Raw genomic sequence first — 21,363 nt, 5'->3', positions numbered from 1 at the left:
GTTTGTGGTCGGCTTCAGTCATTCAGTTGTGATTTTGATATTAAATCCTTCATTTCCTCTTGTTTATTTCAGAATTTCTTTTAAAATTACCCAAAAAAATCCCCTGTGATTAGATTTTGTTTCTTTTTCCCCTGATTCCACTCATCAGTGTTTCTCATGTTCCAGTGACAGTTGAGACAGATAAGAATGAAACTGTCCTTCCCTTCGGCATTCCATTATCATTTCGTTCTCCATCTCCTCTTGTGTCTCTTCAGGCTGTCAAGGAAAGGTAAACAAATTAGTCTTACCACTTACTCTCATTTATGGTTTTACTTCAGTTATCACATTAGGTATTTTTGTCCAGGGAAGGAAAAGATTTTTTTTTTCTTTTGGTGGGTTTTGGGTCACACCCAGCAGTGCTCAGGGGTTACTTCTGGCTCCATGCTCAGAAATTGCTCCTGGCAGGCACAGGGGACCATATGGGACTCGGGATTCAAACTGATGACCTTCTGCATGAAAGGCAAACGCCTTACCTCCATGCTATCTCTCCGGCCCCAGGAAAAGATATTTTAAGTAGAAAAAAAGTGGGTGGGGGAGTCTCTAGATTAACTCTTATGTACTCTGTTACTTGAATAAGCTAGCTTTGCATTTCTACCTTGGAGAATTAATGTTTTTTGTCTGAGTAGCTAGACCTTTGAGTGCTCCCCTTCCTCACAGCAAAGCAAAGCTTTAAAAATCTTCTTTCTCCTCCATCATGGGAACAGTTTCCAACTATCATGAGTTATTTCTTTTTTTGTTTTGTCTTTGGGCCACACTCAGCAGTGTCTGTAATTTCTTCTGGCAATGCACCCAGATATCAATCCTGGCAAACTCAGGGGACTATGTAGAATGCTGGGAATTGAACTTGGCTGGCTACATGTAAGCTAAGTGACACTTATTCACTATACTATTACTCTGGCCCCTCATTATTCATTTCTTTTCGTTTGTTTTTTTTGTTTGTTTGTTTTTTTTTGTTTTTTTGGGCCACACCTGTTTGATGCTCAGGGGTTACTCCTGGCTAAGTACTCAGAAATTGCCCCTGGCTTGGGGGGACATATGGGACGTCGGGGGATCGAACCACGGTCCTTCCTTGGCTAGCTCTTGCAAGGCAGATACCTTCTAGCACCACTTCTCTGGCCCCATGTTTGTTTGTTTTTGTTTTTATTTTTGGGTCACACCCGGCAGGGCTCAGGGGTTACTCTTGGGTCTACGCTCAGAAATTGTTCCTGGCAGGCTCGGGGGACCATATGGGATGCTGGGATTCGAACCACCATCCTTCTGCATACAAGGCAAACACCCTGCCTCCATGCTATCTCTTTGGCCCCTTCTCATTTGAATTTAAAGGATACTTTGTACAGCTATTTAATTTGAGTTTTTATTTAGTTTTTAATTTTTAATTTTTTATTTTTAATTATGAGAACAAAGATGCAAAGAAAGAGGACAAGGTAAAGTTACAGTGGAAGGACAATTACCCATAACATAATTCTCAGAAGAAGTCCCCTTGCTGATATCTTAACTTTGAACTTTCAGCCAAAGAACTTTAAGATAAATAAAACAGAATCCATGTACAATTACTTTGTCCCTCAAGTCCCCAGATTGTAACACATTATAATATTTCTTAACAGCACACAAGGCAATCTAAAGCCATAAAACTTATGTAACTCCTTAGACATTAGAGGCATAGTATTTTTTTACATTTTCATGTACATGCATATTAGTTTAAGTTAACCTCAAAAGTTTAAGTGGGGGCCCGGAGAGATAGTACAGCGGCGTTTACCTTGCAAGCAGCCTATCCAGGACCAAAGGTGGTTGGTTCGAATCCCGGTGTCCCATATGATCTCCCGTGCCTGCCAGGAGCTATTTCTGAGCAGACAGCCAGGAGTAACCCCTGAGCAACGCCAGGTGTGGCCCCCAAAACAAAACAAAAAGTTTAAGTGGTTTTTTTTTTTTTTTAAGGATCAGAGTCAAAGGAGCACAGTAAAAAAGGTGTTAGAGTGGCAATTGTTTTTTGCATAGGCCCACCAATATATGAGGGGCATAGAAAGGAATAACTTTGGCCTAAATACAAAGAGACCCTACCCCTGAAGTTTCCTGGCATAAGACTAACTCTAGGTTCCAGGCAAGCTAGATCGTCCAATCCAAGACATTGTCTGTAGTGCTAACACACTTTTATTTTTCACATAGTCTCTGCTGTTGGTATCATGTTTCTGTATTAAAGATCCTGGAATCTGCATATCCTACATTGAAGTCAGGATGTGGAGCGTCCTCTAGTTTTACCTCATATTAATCTGAGTTTTATTGAGTTTTATTGGATACATATTTTTACTTGCTAAGAAAACTATTGTGACAAGTTAGAAGCTAGATTTTTTTTAATATTCTTTTCTTTTTTTTTTTTTGGTTTTTGAACCACACTGGTGATGCTCAGGGGTTACTTCTGGCTATGCACTCAGAAGTCGCTCCTGGCTTGGGGGGACCATATGGTACGCTGGGGGATCGAACCGTGGTCTATCCTAGACTAGCGCTGGCAAGGCAGACACCTTACTTCTAGCGCCACCGCGCCGGCCCCTAGATTTTTTTTTTAAAAATTCTTTAATTCTCTGACCAATTTAGGGCAGGTGACCATTTGATCTCCTTTTAAGATCTTTTTTCTTTTATTGGGTTGAGGGCTGAAGAGCTTTTCTTTAGCATTGGATTAGGGCAGTTTAGGAGATGAAGTGAGTCTTTAGTTTTTCTTTCTTTTTGTTGTTGTTTATTTTTTTTTTTTTTTTTTTTTTTTGGTTTTTGGGCCACACCCATTTGACGCTCAGGGGTTACTCCTGGCTATGTGCTCAGAAATCGCCCCTGGCTTGGGGGGACCATATGGGACGCCGGGGGATCGAACCGCAGTCCTTCCTTGGCTAGCGCTTGCAAGGCAGACACCTTACCTCCAGCACCACCTACCCGGCCCCTTACTTGGTTTTTTGACCAAATCCAACAATGCTCAGAGGTTACTTCTGTCTGAACTCTATGAAATTACTCCTGGCTCTGCTCAGGCATCTGACCCTATTGGATGTAAGGGATTGAACTTGAGTCGGCCATGTGAAAGGTAAATGCCCTGCCTGCTGTATTCTCACTTGATAACCCCCCTTATTATATCACTATTCTTTGGCCTTAATGTGAAACATGTGGCTCCTGGCTTGGGGGACCAGATGGGATGCCAGGGGATCGAACTGTGGTCCATCCTAGGTTAGCCCATGTAAGACTAACGCCCTACCGTTTGTGCCACTGTTCCGGCCCCTATAATCATTTTTTTTTATTAAGTTCAAGTTGTCTTCCTAGAACCAAGGAATACAGAGTACACAGGTAGTAGTTTTTGGGTTCTTTTTGTTTGTTTGTTTTTGGATTTGGGGACACACCCAGCAGCCCTCAGGTGTTACTCCTGGCTCTGCACTCAGAAATCGCTCCTGGCAGGTTCAGGGGACATATGGGATGCCAGGATTGAACCATCATCCTTCTGCATGCAAGGCGAACACCCTTCTTCCATGCTATCTCTCTGGCCCCAGGTAGTAGATTTTTAACTTTATTTTATCCTGATTTTGTTTGATATTTGATTTCCAGTGTTTCTAGTTTTGTGCGTAAAACTACTGAAAAGATTGGTACCCTTCATGCAAGCCCTGATCTGAAAATGAGAGCAGAATCCAGGGGAAATGAGCAGTCATGTGAAGAGGATGTGAGTCCAGCTGCTAACCTAAAAGAGGAAGTTACTGAGTAAGCCCTTACATGTAAATATGTATGAGTTCTGTATCCTACAGCTATTAGTTTGAAGAAAGCTATTGACTGTCCTAACTTTGACTGACTGTGTTCTCGGAGAAGGTGCATGTGTAACTGTATTGGTATAAATTTCATAACTTATAAGAAGTGTGAGTATCACTAATCACAATTTGGATAATTATCAATTATAGCACGTCTGTTGAGTTATTTCTTTCATTCTTGCCCCCTTACCCCCACATACACATAATCTTCCTCCCTTTCATATATCTTCAGTGTTTCTCAACTGTTCGAGAATTAGTAGATTAGTATTAGAATCACTAATGGTCTTGACTCTGTTTCTGTCAGTGTTACTTGATAAGTCATTAGTGTTCTCTGGCTTCTACGAGATGTCTAACTTTGGACCTTACTGTGATACACTGGTGGCTTAGTCTTTACAGTTTTTCATCTCTCTCAAGAACTAAGAGAACTATAAACACAGTGTAACTGGATAGTGAGATAAAATAAAAGGTGTATTATCCTCTAAATAACCAAAAATCCATGTTTTGTTTTGTTTTGGGGTGACACTGGTGGAGTTCAGGGGCTACTCTCAACTCAGTGCTCAGGCATCACTACAGGCAGGCAATGCTCAGGAATCATGCAATGCTGGAGATTTAGCCCAGGCCTTCTGCATGCAAAACATGCTCAACAGCCCATTGAGCTATCTTTTTGGTCCCATGAATTCATGTTTCCCTTTTTATGAGGGAAGGGTGCCCATACTTGATAGTGTGCAGGAGTTACTTCTGGCTCTGTTCTCAGGGATCACTCCAATGTGCTCGGGGGACCATTTGGATTGCTGCAGATTGAACCTGAGTCTACCAGGCAAGAGCAGTACTATTTTTAGTCACGTGTTGGGTTTTTGTTTAGTTTCGTTTCGTTTTGGTGGGTTTGGGTCATTTTTTTTTTTTTTTTTTTGCCATATCCAATGGTGTTAAGTGCTCAGGGACCACTCACTATTGTATTTGGGGACTATATGTGGTACCAGGGATTTGAACTGGGTCTGTCTGTATGCAAGGCTACATGTTAACATCTGACTCAGAAATTTATTGTTTTTATAGGGAAATAAAGTACAGGTATTCTGTAGCATTCAAGGCAGCTTTCAAGGACTAGAGCAATAGTATAGCTGGTATGGTGCTTGCCTTGCATGCTTCTAGGTTCAGTCCCTGACATCACATATGGTTTCTCCAATCTTGCCCCTAAGCACTGCTAGGTATGATCCCAAAACCAAATATATGAAACACACACACACACACACACACACACACACATGCACGCACGCACATGGACACGCACGCACACTTTCACTTTGACCATAACCCACTTCAGCAGCCTTATTTCCAACTATACTATTTTTGTTTTTCTAAGTTTAGAATTTTTTTCCATGCCCAACTATATATATTCTTATAGGCACTATAAATTCCAGCCTACCAGAGAACTGTGCACATATGCTGATATTTCACAGCTTTTCTTCTTTCTGTACTAATTTATCCCCATTTTTCCCAAAACAGTTACCACCACATTAGGAAAGCATCCCTTGATTATATAGACAGGATACTTTTGTTTTGTTTTGTTTTTTAATGCATAATTTTTTTTTTTATTTAAACACCTTGATTACATACATGATTGTGTTTGGGTTTCAGTCATAAAAGGAACACCACCCATCACCAGTGCAACATTCCCATCACCCAAGTCCCAAATCTCCCTCCTCCCCACCCAACCCCCGCCTGTACCCTAAACAGGCTCTACATTTCCCTCATACATTCTCAATATTGGGACAGTTCAAAATGTAGTTATTTCTCTAACTAAACTCATCACTCTTTGTGGTGAGCTTCCTGAGGTGAGCTGGAACTTCCAGCTCTTTTCTCTTTTGTGTCTAAAAATTATTATTACAAGGGTGATAGACAGGATACTTAACTCATTTTTCTGTGCTCTCATAGCATAATGATGTGCTACTTTTCAGTATTTCTTTTATTCTCTTATACTTAGTTGTTTGCAACTTCTTTTTTATTAGACCTTTCAAAGCCATTGACTTTTTGGGGGGGTCACACCCAGCAATGCTCAGGGATTACTCCTGGCTCTATGCTCAGAAATCACTCCTGGCGGGCTCGGGGGACCACAGGGGATGCAGGGATTTGAACCAGCATTCTTCTGCAATGCAAGGCAAATGCTCTACCTCCATGCTATCTCTCCGGGCCAAATCCATTGACTTTTTAAGATTTTTGTGTGTGTACATGGGATTTGTGTGAGGTTTTGTTTGTTTGTTTACTTTTGACACACTCCTAGTGGGGCTTGGGGGGATCATATAGAATATGTTCAGAATTGTGGGCAGTTGCCCTACCCACTGTCCAGCTCTCCTATCATTCTTGCTCCGCCCTGGACTTTTATACTTATCTGTTTGTCTTACCTAAATTAAATATAATATCTGTCACTTTGAAGTATTTGTTTAATAAAGGATTGATTTTCTTCACATTTTTCTAGGGATGAAAAAGAAGTTACTAGTCAGCCTCCAGAAGACAACAAATTCCAAGAGCTTAAAATAGCAACGGCTGAAGCAATGTGAGTATTTGGGAATGAGAAGGATTTTGGGAGATGGAGAATGGCTGAAATCAGCAATAGTGGTCTGAGACATTGTGAGGCACGGATATTATATTTGGAAGTTCTAATTCTTGAATTTCTTTTTTTTCCCCAATATTACTGAGATAATTGTTATTTATAGGATTAGGGACAAGGGATATACATCAATACTAGAGGATGTGCCTTTCAAGTATATGGCCCTGGGTTTGATCTTTGGCACTCTCTATAAGAAGAGAGAAAGGAAAGGGAAACAGTAGCATTTATTCCAGATTCATTTCGCATAGAATGAAATAACTTTTGTTTTTGTTTCTGGGCCACACCGGGCAGCTCTCAGGGGTTACTCCTGACTGCGTTCAGAAATCGCTCCTCGAAGGCTCAGGGGACCATATGGGATGCCGGGATTTGAACTAGTGTTCGTTCTGTGTGGGCCACTTGCAAAGCAAACATCCTGCCACTGTGCTATTGCTCTGGCCCCAAAATAACTTTTTTTTTTAACTTTCTTTAAACACTGTGCTTTACAAACTTGTTCATAATAGTTATTTTAGGTACTGATTGTTCCAATACCAAAAATAATCTGTTTTTAAAAATGTATAAAATGATACTCTGGTTTCTCTTCAGATCGCATAAATCTTTTGCCTTTTACTAAAGATTTCCGTGAAGAGGAACAATTCTGAGTTTTGAACCAATTTTTTGAGGCCTTGCACTAGCAAGGCTAAAAGAAAAAAAAAATGTATAAAATGAATATTTCTTTTGTTTCTTTATTTCTTCTCTTTCTCTCTTCTCTCTCCCCCTCCCCTCTCCTCCCTCTCTACCGTCCCTTCTCCTCCCTCTCCTCCCTCCCCTCTCTCCTGTCCCCTCTCTCCACTAGTACGGTTTATTCCTGGTTCTGCTTTCAAGAATCATTCCTTGAGTGGGGCTCAGGGGACCATATTCCCATATGTTTTGCCAGAGATCAAATCTAGGTTGGCTACTTCAAAGCAAGTGCCTTTCCTACTGTGCTATCTCTCCAACCCCATAAAAAATAAACCTCATACTTGTTTCTCATATAGGACCAAGCTACAGGACCCACTTATTTTATTTGAACCCATGTCTCTGAAAATGGTGTTGCAGAAATGGCTTTCTCAGTTAGAAAAATCATTTCCCATGAAGGACTTCTCAGGTATTTCATACACTGACAGCTCATCCATGCAGCAGAAAAAGGATGTGTTATTGCTTGATGAGTCAAAACACGGAGAATTAGATGAAGACAATGTAATAGGAAAAAAGAACACTTTGAGCTCTGAAGACACTGTTGTTCAAACCACAAGTGAATCTGAAAAAGAAAAAAAGGACCCTGAAGGCAATGAAGATGCTGTAAATCAAACTACGAATAAATCTGAAGATAGTGTGAGCAAGTCCTTGGATGACCTTTTTCAGATATTTTCTCCATGCATCATAGAGAACAGTCTTCAGAAGGAACTGGCTGAATTGACCACATTGTGCTTGGAATTGAACACATTGAAGTCTGAGATCAAAAGCACAAGTGATCAAGTGGGCGGCACTTTACAACATTTTTCTGAACTTCTACCTTGTCAGTTCCTAAAGAAGTACTTCTTTCTCCTAGACTTGCAAAGAACAAAGGAGAGTATCAAGCTTAGTTACCCTAACAGTCCTGGTGTTTGGAACACTTTTATGGAAGGATTGGAAGGTATTAATATATTTTAATACAAAAAGTTTTAACTAGATGATCACTTTTGTTTTGTTTTGGTCACACCCTAAAGTGCTTAGAACTTTCTCCTGGCTCATCTCGTAGGAATTATTCTTGGCAGGCTTAGGAGACCTTACGGGATTCTAGGGATCAAACCCAGGTTTGCTATGTGCAAGGCATAGGGCAGTACCCACTGTACTATTGCTGCAATAAAGATGATCACTTTATCATACTTTCGGTAACTTGGTGGGATTGGAGAAATAATACAGTGAGTATGGCACTTGCCCTGCATTGCAACCAACCAGTTTCCAAATGGTACTAGTAAAATGGTGCTAGTACCCAAGTGTACTAGTACCCTAGTACTCCAAATGGTCTCCTGAGCACTGCCAGGAATGACCCCCAAACCAAAAAATAAATAACTTGTCTATTCCAAACAGACTAATCTTCCTTTGAAAGAAGAAATTATAATATATATAGACATATTGTTTTAAATAATGGGTTAAACATATTTAAGTTTTTGGGAGGTTTTTTAATTTTTTTTTTTGGGGGGGTGGATGTCAAACCCAGCAATGGTCAGGGTTTACTCCTGCCTCTACACTCAGAAACCACTCCTGGCAGGCTCTGGGAACCATATGGGATGCTGGGATTTGAACCGCCGTCCTTCGGCATGCAAGGCAAACGCCCTACCTCCTTGCTATCTCTTCAGCCCTGGAGCACTGACTCTCAAAAAAAAAAAAAACAACTGAGGAATTTTACTCTGATGGTCACTATGTAGCTCTTCCTGATGCTCATTTTTTTCCCCAAGAAATGTAATTAGTGACTATAATATCTCTTTATTTTATTTTTTTCTTTATCTTATTTTAAAATGCCAATATGTTTTGCCTCTATCATAATTCAGTTGTAAAGTTTTAATTATCTTTTATACTATGCTTAATAAATATTTGACCTTACTATACTTTGGGAACCTCACTAGTGATTATTAAAGAAACATGTTCATGGTGGCCAGAAAAATAGAACAGTGGGTGGGTGCTTGCCCCAGGTTCAATCTTTGGCATCATTAATGGTTCTCTGAGCACTTTTGGGGTGATCACTGATGACAGAGCCAGGAATACATCTTAAGCACAACTAGGTATAACCCCAAAACGAAAAACTGTATGGATGAGTTAAATATTTGCAGCTATAATATTAATGGGAAAGAATGTTCTTTATTTTCCAGAAATGGCACATTCCAGTTCTACATACATGAAAATGGAAGGAGACCTGCCTACACTAATAAAGTTATTAGAGGACTCAGTTCCTTTTGATAGTCCTTTGTTGATTGTTTATGCTACCCGGTAAGTCATAGATCATTATATAAATTAAAGTCCTTGCATTTCTTTGGATGTTTCTGTTTTTGAGCAATACTCGGCAATGCTTAGGGGTTACTCCTGGCTTTGTAGTGAAGCATCACTCCTAGCAGGCTTGGGGACCCATAAGGGGTTTGGGGATCACATCCAGAATAGTAGCATGCAAGACAAGTACCCTACCCACTGTACAATCACTCGGGCCTCCAAAACACTTGTATTTTTTTATCTTTTCTTTTTTTTGGGTGGGGGTACATTGGTGACACTCAGGGGTTACTCCTGTCTATGCACTCAGAAATCGCTCCTGGCTTGGTGGACCATATGGGACTCTGGGGGATTGAACTGAGGTCCATCCTCGGTTATCGCATACAAGGCAAATGCCCTACAGCTTGTGCCACCGCTCTGGCTCCAAAACACTTATATTATAATAAAAACTTTTTTGGGGGGCCGGCAAGATAGCATGGAGGTAAGGTGTTTGCCTTCCATGCAGAATGACGGTGGTTCGAATCCTGGCATCCCATATGGTCCCCCATCCCTGCCATGGGGCAATTTCTGAGCGTAGAGCCAGGAGTAACCCCTGAGCACTGCCGGGTGTGACCCAAAAACCAAAAAAAAAAAATTTTCGGGGGGCAGCTTCTTGGCATAATTTTACTTTATTTCGGAAATATAACCAAGTTGTTCTCTGCAACTGGAAACATGTTTTGTTTTAAATACAGATTGTATGAGAAGTTTGGGGAATCTGCCCTTCGATCCTTAATCCGGTTTTATCCATCCATTTTGCCCTCGGATATCATGCAGCTCTGTCATCAGCATCCTGCCCAATTTTTGGCCTATTTAGACTGTCTGGTGAAATCTAGGCCTGAAGATCAACGGTAAGGAGAGTCTTTGCAGACTTTCTTTGATAAAACATATTTTTCTGGGGACCTGAGAGATAACACAGTGGTCAAGTACTTGCCTTGCATGTGCATTGCCTTGCCTTGCATTGAAACCTACCTGGTTCCCTAAGCACCCTTGGGTATGACCTTAAGGGGGAAAATCCTGTTTTGCTAACATAAATAGTTACACTATTTTTTCTATCAGCTGCCATAGGACTGAGATACCTGTCTTGGGAGACTAGTGTTTTGGCAGTCATTTTCTATTCTCTCAGTGCCTGACACACTTCACTGAATTGTTTATACTAGACTTCTGTCCTGCCTCTGTTCCTCAGGAATTCACTGATATCTGTAATATTGCACCTCAGGGCCTAGAATAAGCTTCTTTCCGTATTCATTCTGCCAATGAATGGATTTACTGCTTCCTTTTTTCACCCCTTTCTTTGCTGTGGTTGTGCTAGGGTGGAGGTCAGACACATGGGCATTGGTTATTGAGGCAGGAGTGTATCCCTCTGCCTCTGATTTGCATTAACTATTTTTCCCTTCCCCTTGTTTCTGTGGTAATGGGGTCACTTGCACATGATGTGGTTCTTTGATACTGAGGTTGTGGTGTGCTGGAGATCACACACTTGATTGTGGTGCATTGATCTCAATCAGCAGAGCCCCCGGATCACACTTGAACCTGTGGAGCTACTCTGGGAATCACTGGTGTCATGCTTTCAAAGCAGGTGATTTTATACTGACCTAGCCCCTGGCCCCTAGTTTTGATGTTTTGATTTTTTTCCCTATGGTGTTCTGATTATCTGGGAGCTCAGACAATTGGTTTTTAAATCAGTACTCAGATATTTTTTAACTTTTTGTTTTTGTTTGGAGCCACACCCAGCAGTACTCAGGGCTCAGGGCTTACTCCAGGCTCTGTGCTCAGGGATCACTTCTGGCAGAGCTTAGGGAACAATATGGGGTGTCAAAGATCTAACTCAGAACAGCCACATACAAGGCAGGTGCCCTGCCCACTATACTGTTGTTCCAACTCAACTTCTAGACATTTTGTAGTTGCAAGGGTTTAACTTGTTTCACTCATTGTACTGAGCCCTTTAAAATCTTTTCTTTATATCTCCATACTTTATGTCCCTTGCTCAGAATAAAGATTGTGATTTTTGTCTTTTGTTTTCTTAGACTTTCCTTCCTTGAGTCTCTTCTACAACCAGAGTCTTTAAGATTGAATTGGCTGCTTTTGGCTGTTTCCCATGATGCTCCTCCAACCACCAGCACTCTGGATGATGAAGGAAATCCCAGGTACAGAGGACAGGACATCCTCTTTCTAAGCTCTGGTTCTCTCTTGAAAAGGAACAAGCATTTTTCTATAAAGCACTCTGGGCTTATTTTCAGTAGCAGCTTTAGAAGAGACTGCTTTAATTAGGCAGTGATGATTGAGCCACGACTGATGATTTATCTTAGAGAAAGGTACATTTGTGTAAATTTGGTACCTTTTCAGAGAATAAAATGATTTTCAGACACTCTTTCTTAGAGAGGGAGAAGAGTGTGGATGTGTGTGTGTGTTTTCTAGAAATTTGCTGTGGGAGTTCTAGTTAGGTCTACTAAATCAGTGCGTAGTTGTTTGTTTGCTTGTTTGTTTGTTTTTAAAAATCGTTCATGTTAGTGATGCCTTGGTACTTTCATCAGGAATGTTTCTGGGTGTCAGAGTAAATAGCACAGCAGGTAAAGCGTTTGCCTTGCACGTGGCCAACTCTGGTTTGATCCCCGGCATCCAAGATATATGTTCCTGGAGCTTTCCAGGAGTAACCCCTAAGTTACCCCTAAGCTGCAGGGTGAGGCCCAAAAACAAACAAAAATTGAAAAAAATTAGAAATGTTCCTGGTGTTTCAGAGTAGTAGTGCAACAGGTAAGGCTCTTGCCTTGCAAGTGTTTGATAACCAGCATTCCACCTGGTCACCTAAACCTTCTAGGTGTGATTCCTGAACACGGAGCCAAGAGTAAGTCCCGAGTACCATTATACCTCAGCATGTGGCCCCAAAACCTAAAAGGAAAAGGAAAAGAAGAAGGGGCTGGATTGATAGCACATTGGGAAGGGCATTTGCCCTTGCACATGGCTGACCCAAGTTCAATCTCCAGCACCCCCTAAGCGTCACTGGGTGTGGCTCCCCCTGCCCCTCTTAAAAAAAAAATGAAAAAGAAGAAATGTTCATCTTTTCTCCAGGAGAAGCTTTTTGTTGTTGTTTTTGTTGACCTGTCTCTGCATTCAGGAATTATTCCTGCCAGTACTTAGAGAACCATATGATTGCCAGGGATTGAACCTGGTTCCTGGTGCAGCCACTTGCAAAGCAAGTGCCTTTTTCTCTACTATTACTCTGGCCCCAAAGGAGAGTCTTTTTACATTTTTTTTTAATAATTTCTTTATTTAAACACCTTGGTTTACAAGGTTGTTCATAATATAGGATTTTTCCCTCATAGTTACAAAGTTGTTCAGGATTGACTTTCATTCATACAGTGTACAACAAACATACTTCACCAGTGCACATTTGCCGCCATCAATGTCCCCAGTTTCCTTTCTGCCTCCTCCCACCACCACCACCTACCTCTGTGGAAGACACTTTTCTTCTTAGGGAGAGGCTTTTTTTTTTAAATTACAATATTTTTATACTGGAGTTTCAGTTATAAAATTTACACCACCCCACCAGTGCGATCTTCCCACTACCAATGTCCCTCCCATTCCCCTTCCCTACCCCAACCCCCTGCCTGTCTCTCCCTCACTATCATTGTCATGGTAGTTGTCATTGTGGTTAGTGCTCTAGCTGCACTCACCACTCTTTGTGGCAAACTTAAGGTCATGAGCTGATCCTGGCATTCACCTCTATTATCTCTAGATATTATTTCCATACTTTTTTATTTTTTTTATATCCCGCAGATGAGTGAGACTATTCTATGTCTATCCCTCTCTCTGGCTCATTTCATTCAGCATAATAGTCTCCATGTCTATCCATGTATAGACAAATTTTATGTCTTCATTTTTCCCAATAGCTGCATTCTATTTCATTGTGTAAATGTACTACAGTTTCTGTAGCCACTCATATATTGTCAGCCACCTGGGTTGTTTCCAGATTCTGGCTATTGTAAATAGTGCCATGGTAAACGTAGGGGTGCAGAGAACATTTTTGTATTGTGTTTTTGTGTTCCTAGGGTATATTCCTTTATTTTTTTAATTTCTATTTATTTATTTATTTTGGTTTTTGAGCAACACCCAGTGATGTTCAGGTGTTACTCTTTGCTATGTGCTCAGAAATTGCTCCTGGCTTGGGGGGACCATGTGGGATGCCGAGGAATTGAACCTTGGTCTGTCATAGGTTAGCACTTGAAAAGCAGACACCCTACCGTTGGTGCCACCACTCTAGCCTTTCTAAGGTCTATTCCTAGGAGTGGTAATGCTAGATCATATGGGAGCTCAATTTCCAGCTTTTTGAGGAATCTCCATATTGTTTCCAGAAAGATTGGACTAGAGAGCCTTCCCAGATGCAGTAAATAAGAGTTCCTTCTTCCTCACATTCCCGGTTGTTTTTGTTCTTTGTGATATATGCCAGTCTCTGTGGTGTGAGATTGTACCTCATTGTTGTTTTGATTTGCATCTCCCTAATGATTCCCTGATGATGACGTGGAGCATTTTTTTCATGTGCCTTTTGGCCATCTTTATTTCTTCTTTTAGGAAATGTCTCTTCATTTCTTCTCCACATTTTTTGATGGGGAAAAGCTTTTTAAAAGTCCCTCAAACATTATTTTTAATGTTTAGATAAGGGTTATTGAAATATATTCAATTGCTGACTTTGAGTGATGGAATGATGGGCTTTCTCTTATTCTCCAGATTACCTAAAATACTTGATTTTTTAAAATGAAATGGTGTTGTAGGAAAAATAGCCATTTTTAGTTTATCAAAAGTGAATTTTAGAGGCATTGGGAGATAACTCAAAAGATTGGAGGGCCTGCCTGGCCTATACAAGAGCCATCTCTGGTATCACATAGATCCCTACACTATGAATTCCTGGAGACCTCTAAGCTCCATCATGGTGCCCATGGTGATCCCGAGCTTCTCTGCTATACACGGAACTGTTCTTGTAGAATTATCTCTGGAAGTAGCTTATAGGACCCCCAAGCAATTCTTGGGAGATTCTAACTCCTCCAAAGTATAAATATTTTTAAAATACAGCAGTACAACCAATATAATTAAACTCTATTAGATGACTTATATAACAATTAGATGACTTAAAAGCATTTTGTAGACTTGATTTCCTACATTTTATTTTGCAGGCCTTATTCACACTTGTTTTCCTGGAATTACAGCCAGCTAATTCTTCATCTGGTTAAACTTCCTGCAGAATTTACAACCAAAGAGAAGATGACTGACATTTGTAGGTCTCATGGGTAAGTGAAAATTTTCTTAGAAATTCAGAGATTTCAAGTAGAATCTTTTTAGCTCATAACTTCATAGTTGAGAACCTGAAATGAAATGGTCTATCATTTTGGAATTCACTTTTTTATAAGAAGTATCTTTTGGGGGCCAGGCGGTGGCGCTAGAGGTAAGGTGCCTGTCTTGCCTGCGCTAGCCTATGCCGGACCGTGGTTAGATCCCCTGGCATCCCATATGGTCCCCCAAGCCAGGAGCGACTTCTGAGCGCATAGCCAGGAGTAACCCCTGAGCATCACCGGGTGGCCCCAAAACCAAAAAAAAAAAAAAAAAAAAAGAAGTACCTTTTGGTTTTAGTGATACTGTTAACATCTCTCACTTTTTTTGTTGTTATTGTTTGGTTTTTGCATTGCCCCTCGCAGTGCTTAGGGATCACTCCTGGTGGTGCTCCAGGGGCCATAATTTGATGCTGGAGATCGATCTGTGGTCAAGACACTGCAATTTCTGCAGCCCTTTCACGTTTTATGCATGATTTTTCCTTGTGTAAAAGAAACTAGCTCTTAATAGCCCTTTGCACTTTATCTGCTTAGTTGCTAGCCCTGATTGTCAGGTATGGGGTTTTATTTTTGTTTGTTTTATGGTTTTTGGTTTTGGGCCACACATGGTGGTGCTCAGGGGTTACTCCTGGCTATATGCTCAGAAATTGCTCCTGGCTTGAGGGACCACATGGGACGCAAGGGGATCGAACCACTGTTCTTCCTAGACTAGCGCAAGCGAGGCAAAAGCCTTACCGCTTGCACCACCGCTCCAGCCCCCCTATGTATAGTATTTAATGAAGCACCAGACTGGTGTGAGAGGCCAGGGAAGTACAGTACAGTGGATAAGAGGTTTGCCTCAAATGTTGAACATATGGGTCAGCCACAACACTACATATGTTCCCTTCAAGCACTTATAAAAGTGATTATAAGAGGGGCCGGGAAGGTGGCGCTAAAGGTAAGGTGTCTGCCTTGCAAGCGCTAGCATAGGACGGATCGCGGTTCAATCCCCTGGCGTCCCATATGGTCCCCCCAAGCCAGGGGTGATTTCTGAGCGCATAGCCTGGAGTAATCCCTGAGCGTCAAACGGGTGTGGCCCAAAAACCAAAAAAAAACAAAAACAAAAACAAAAGTGATTATGAGGGGCCAGAGCGATAGCACAATGGTGAGGTGTTTGCCTTGCACGTGGCTGATCCAGGATGGACCCGGGTTCGATCCCTGGCATCCCCTATGGTCCCCTGAGCCTGCCAGGAGCGATCTGAGAGCATAGCCAGGAGTAACCCCTGAGCGTCACCGAGTATGGCCCAAAACCCTAAATAAGTAAATACATAAGTAAATAAGTAAATAAATAAATAAATATAGAGCTTTGTGTAGGTATTAAAAAGAAGGAGTGAGGGGCCAGTGAGATAGCTTGGAGGTAAGGCATTTGCCTTGCATGCAGAAGGACGGTGGTCGAATCCTGGCACCCCATATGGTCCCCCGAGCCTGCCAGGATCGATTCTGAGCATAGAGCCAAGAGTAACCCCTGAGCACTGCCAGGTGTAACCCAAAAACAAAAACAAACAAACAAAAAGGAGTGATCATGAGTATAGAGCCAGAAGTAGAGCCTTGAGCACCAACAGGTTTGTTTCCCAGAGAAAGTGATTATTAAATTTTACTTTCTTTTAACTAATTTAAATTTAAATACCTGGGGCTAGAGCAATAGCATAGTTGAAAGGGTGTTACCTTGCACACAGCCAACCTGGATTCGATCCCAACATCCTATACTGTTTTCGTAGCCTGCCTGGAGTAATTTTTGTGTGCAGAGCCTGGAGTAACCCCTGAGTAACACCGGGTGTGGCCTAAAAACAAACAAACAAAAATTAAATATTAGTGTGATTAATATCTACTGTCTTGATTTCAAAGTAAAGTCCAGATAAATTCACTGCCTTTTGCCTTTTATATTCAATTTTGTTCTCTTTAAAGTTTCTGGCCTGGATATCTTACTCTGTGTTTGCAGCTGGAGAGGAGAAGAGAGGCCTTCACCACCATTGTGTATCTGAATGATATGAGCCTGATGGGAGGGGACAATGGTATGTAAGTCCCAGCTGATTACTCTGGTGCTATTTTGAAAGTTACTTCAGACTTTCTGGTCAAGGAATTTCATATGTGTAATTCTAGTTAGCTGTTGAATTTATGGAGTGTTTTCCTTTATGAAAAATAAATTATTGCCTAATGAAGCAAGAAACTCCTCAAACTACAGGCAACTTTTAAAGTGTCTACTTTATGTTAGGCGCTAAGTGAGTTCCATAGGCGGTTTATTTTATTTATTTATTTATTTTTGGGTTTTGGGTCACACCTGGTAGTGCTCAGGGGTTACTTCTGGCTCTGTGCTCAGAAATCGCTGCTGACTTGGGGGACCATATGGGACTCCAGGGATCCTACCATGGTCTGTCCTAGGTTAGCACTTACAAAGCAGATGCCCTACCCCTAGGGTATATTCCTAGGAGTGGTAATTATGGATCATATGGGAGCTCAATTTTCAGGGTTTTTTTGTTGTTTTCTTTTAAAGATTGAACTAGACAGTCTTCCCATCAACAGTGAATAAAAGTTCCTTCCTCCTCACGTCCCGTCAGCACTGGTTGTTTTTGTTTTTTTATGGTGTGTGCCAGTCTCTGGCACACATTGTTGTTTTGATTTGCATTTCCCTGATGATTAGTGATGTCCTAGGCTAGTGCCAGTAAGGCATACGCTTTACTGCTCCACGCCACCCTCCAGCCCCTCAATATCAATTTTTTTATTTAATACCAATTAAAATTCTTAGCCCTATAAAAGTATTCTTAATATTTTATTAATATTAATGTATTTTCTTACTCTTGGTATGCTAATATGGGCACAGGTGTCTTGGCCTTTTTCTCATCTCATAACTCATCATTTTTTAAGGTGTGTTATTTTTTGGTTTTATTTATATATATGTCATATATACTTTTATCTTGCTTTTTATCTACTTTTTGGTGGGTGATGGCCACATCCTGCTTTGTTCAGGGCTTACACCTGGATATGTACTCAGGAATCCCTCCTGGTAGTCTAGGTAACCATATTGGATACGAGAGGTCAAATCGGGGTCAACCACATGCAATGCAAGTACTACCACTGTGCTTTCTTTCTGGACCCTCATATCTGCTTTCTTCTGTTCCATTTACTCTGGTCCTAACTAATTGCCTTGTAACCTCACTGTTGATCATCTGATTTTTATTCTAGCCACCTAGCTTAAATCCAATTTTTGTTATAGTCATTCGGGAATTATTCTTTTCAACAAAAATTATCTTTTTATTTTTTGGTGTTTGGGTCACACTCAGCAGCGCTCAGGGGTTACTCCTGGCTCTATGTTCAAAACTCGCTCCTGGTAGGCTCAGGGGACCATATGGGATGCCGTGATTCGAACCACCAACTTTATACATGAAAGGCAAACGCCTTACCTCCATGCTATCTCTCTGGCCCCAACAAAAATTATTTTATTGCCTCTTCTTGAAATCCCTTAAGCCCCATTAAACTCAAAAATAAAAGGCTGGGGCCGGAGAGATAGCATGGAGGTAAGGCGTTTGCCTTTCATGCAGAAGGTCATCGGTTCAAATCCTAGCGTCCCATATGGTCCCCTGTGCCTGCCAGGAGCAATTTCTGAGCATGGAGCCAGGAGTAACCCCTGAGCACTGCCGGGTGTGACCCAAAAACCACAAAAAAAATAAATTAATTAAAAAAAATAAAAGGCTAATATCCAGATACTGATGTGATCACAAGACCTCACCTCACAATATTTACTACTTCCATTGTGCAGTTTTCCTTTTAAGTTACTTAGTAACTCACTTTGTTGTCTTTTTCCATGTGATCTAGTGTTTTGGCTTTTTGGTGGGGGTGGTTAGAAAGATGGACTATCCTCTGCATCCCATATAGTCACCCTGAGCATCGCCAGGAGTGATTCCTGAGTATAGAGGTAGGAGTAACTTCTGAATGTTGCTGGTGTAGCCCTTAAAAAAAAAGAAAAAGAAAGAAATGTGGGCTGCTTAATCTCCCTTTTCTCCATTCCCCTCCCCTCCCTTTCCTTTCCACTGCATTTGGTGGCTCTCAGGTTGCTCCTGGCTGTGCACTCAGAAATCACTCCTGGCAGGTTTGGGGGACCATATGGGATGATAGGGATCGAACATAGGTCAACCGCATGCAAGGCAAACTCCCTATTGCATCCCAAAATAAAACTAAATTTCACTTTGCCCTGTCATCATCCTACTTAGCAATACCATAAAGCTCAGCTATTCTTTCTAGCAGTTCCTTAATTATTTTCCTTTGTAGCTCCATGTAGTTTATATATACAGATTTATTTATATGTTTGACTTAAGTTCTGGCTTGCCCATGAGTGCAGAAGTCACCACAGTTGTTGACTCCTCGTTGCATATTTAGTGCATTGTGTAGACTATCCTTGGGTAACTCCTACTAGAGAAGGGGATGGAAGAACTTGAAGCTGTTTTTGTGGCTTCTCCCTAACATGAACTGTTTATTACACAAATGTTCAGAAAACATTTGTGTGGTAGGTGATATGAAAATGGACTTTAGTATTCTTATGTTTGGGGATTAGGGTATGCTGGCAGCATGGTTCAAGCAGTCAGAACCAACATCATTTCTGTGTATTTGTATAGGTTGGATCCCAGAGACTGTGGAGGAATGGAAGCTTCTTCTACATCTTATACAGAACAAAAGCACTGTGCCAACACCTCAAAGTCCACCAAATGGGATCTTCAGTGATGGGCCTTCTCCTATCAATGTGGAAAATGTGGCACTTCTGTTAGCTAAGGCTATGGGCCCAGATCAGGCCTGTTCACTGTTACAGGAATGCAATTTGACACATGAGCTTTCAGAGAAGTTTACCAGAACCTGTGATATTCTGAGGATTGCTGAAAAAAGGCAGAGGTGATACTTACCTTTCATGCTTTTACTCTACACTATTCATAAGTGATTGGAAAAGTAGAACCCTACAGACTTTTAGAGGTGGTAAAACTGTTGATTAAGATTTAAGGGAGAGGCTAACGGGGTTGAAGCAAGAGGACAGCAAGTAGGGTGTTTCTCTTGCATGCCAGGGGTTCAATCCCCAGCCTGCCATATGTTGCATCTCCAGGGACAACCAGATAGTTATCTCAGTAAGATTTGTTTTGTTTTATTCTGGTAAAATACTGATAACAAAATCAACCATTTAAACCACCTGTTAAGTATAACAACTGTAACAACTTTTTGATGTTGTTGTGATTAATGTTGTTTTGGGGTCACAATTGGCAGTGTTCAGGGATTACTCCTGGCTCTGCTCTCAGAAATTGCTCCTGCCAGGGTATGGAGACCATATGGGATGTTGGGGATCGAACTTTTTTTTTTTTGGTCTGGGTTTGGCCACGTGCAAGGCAAACTCCCTACTGCTAAGCAATCACTCTGGCCCCAAGTGTAATATCTTAATTCGATTGAGTGTAACATTTTAACCACTGGTTCAGTGTTGTAAAGTGTATTCATATGATTGCATAGGTAATTTTAGAACCATTGCAAAACATTTTTTAAAAAAAAGAAGAAAAGAGAAGGGGAGTGATAGTACAGCTTTTACCTTGCACTCAGCTGATCTGGGGTTGATCCCCGCCATCCCATATAACTCCTGAGGAGTGATTTCTGTGTGCAGAGCCAGGAGTAAACCCTGAGCATCTATACTCAGGCACTATTCAAAGCAATGTTCAGGCACTATTCGAAGCAATGTTCAATCTAGTTTTATAACTAAATTCATAACTCAATTCATCACTTAATCCTTTCAGTGTTGAGGGCCAACTGTGTTAAGACCAGCCATTCTTAGGAATTATGTGGTACTGGGGATCAAACTTATGGTCTAGTGCATGCAAGGCATATACTCCAGTCTTTGTTAAAGGTTTTTGTAAAGAACAATGAAAAGTAAAGTTGCTTATTTCTTTTCTTTGGGATTTCAGAGCCTTGATACAAAGCATGCTTGAAAAATGTGATCGGTTTCTATGGTCTCAGCAAGCCTAAGTGGAAGGAGATTCAACAAGTCATCATTATATTTTGAAAGAAAATGAATCATGCTACTGAGCCTTCTGAATGTGCTTATTATTGAAGGAACGGGACCACCCGACCTCCTTCTTTGGGAGTACTTTTTGGTACTGCATCTAACTCTGGCTAGGACTTCCTCTGTTTCTCAACCAAAGATGAATTCTGGAAGCAAATTCATACTGAAATGAAGTGCTCTGGAATCTGAATGTGAACACAGCAGCCTTTGTTCTATACTACAGTATTACTTGCTCCTTGCCAGTGGGTTGGGGAAATTCCTCCCCTTTGTAACTCCTGTTTAGAGAGCAAATGTTTCTCATACCAGTCACATTAAAATAGAGTATAGTATACGGGAGTTAATATATAACTATAATATGAGAAAGTTGGAAAATTACTAAGGTAGGACCTGGTATAATGAAATTAACACAGAGTAAGTGAAATAGAATTCAGGTGAGATTATTTAAGTGAAATAATTTCATATTTAAACAGAACTAATTTTAAATACTTTTCAGTATTTATCTTTCTAATTTGAGCCTCTATACAGTTGACTAACTTATTCCTGGAAATGTTT

General features: G+C 41.0%; 1 protein-coding gene and 1 non-coding gene across 2 annotated transcripts in view; both read left to right on the top strand.

The window, feature by feature from the left end:
- Positions 1 to 20,987, top strand: part of HPS5 (HPS5 biogenesis of lysosomal organelles complex 2 subunit 2) — a 54,003-nt gene extending 33,016 nt beyond the window's left edge. Inside the window, exons 13-23 of the mRNA XM_049780992.1 lie at positions 166 to 268; positions 3,616 to 3,765; positions 6,283 to 6,360; positions 7,428 to 8,065; positions 9,282 to 9,399; positions 10,125 to 10,280; positions 11,457 to 11,576; positions 14,598 to 14,711; positions 16,695 to 16,801; positions 19,397 to 19,667; positions 20,714 to 20,987. Of these exons, the coding sequence (XP_049636949.1) occupies positions 166 to 268; positions 3,616 to 3,765; positions 6,283 to 6,360; positions 7,428 to 8,065; positions 9,282 to 9,399; positions 10,125 to 10,280; positions 11,457 to 11,576; positions 14,598 to 14,711; positions 16,695 to 16,801; positions 19,397 to 19,667; positions 20,714 to 20,774 (1,916 nt within the window). The 3' untranslated portion in view covers positions 20,775 to 20,987. The remainder of the gene's footprint in view (positions 1 to 165; positions 269 to 3,615; positions 3,766 to 6,282; positions 6,361 to 7,427; positions 8,066 to 9,281; positions 9,400 to 10,124; positions 10,281 to 11,456; positions 11,577 to 14,597; positions 14,712 to 16,694; positions 16,802 to 19,396; positions 19,668 to 20,713) is intronic.
- On the top strand, positions 6,977 to 7,092 carry LOC126019602 (U5 spliceosomal RNA). Its single transcript, XR_007499237.1, has one exon. It is a non-coding gene; the product is annotated as a U5 spliceosomal RNA (small nuclear RNA).
- Positions 20,988 to 21,363: the final 376 nt, after the last annotated feature.

This window comes from Suncus etruscus, chromosome 9 (genome assembly GCF_024139225.1).
Source record: "Suncus etruscus isolate mSunEtr1 chromosome 9, mSunEtr1.pri.cur, whole genome shotgun sequence".
NCBI classification, from domain to species: Eukaryota; Metazoa; Chordata; class Mammalia; order Eulipotyphla; family Soricidae; genus Suncus; species Suncus etruscus.
Note: the sequence above shows the minus strand (reverse complement) of the source record. Positions and strands in the feature narration are given on the sequence as shown.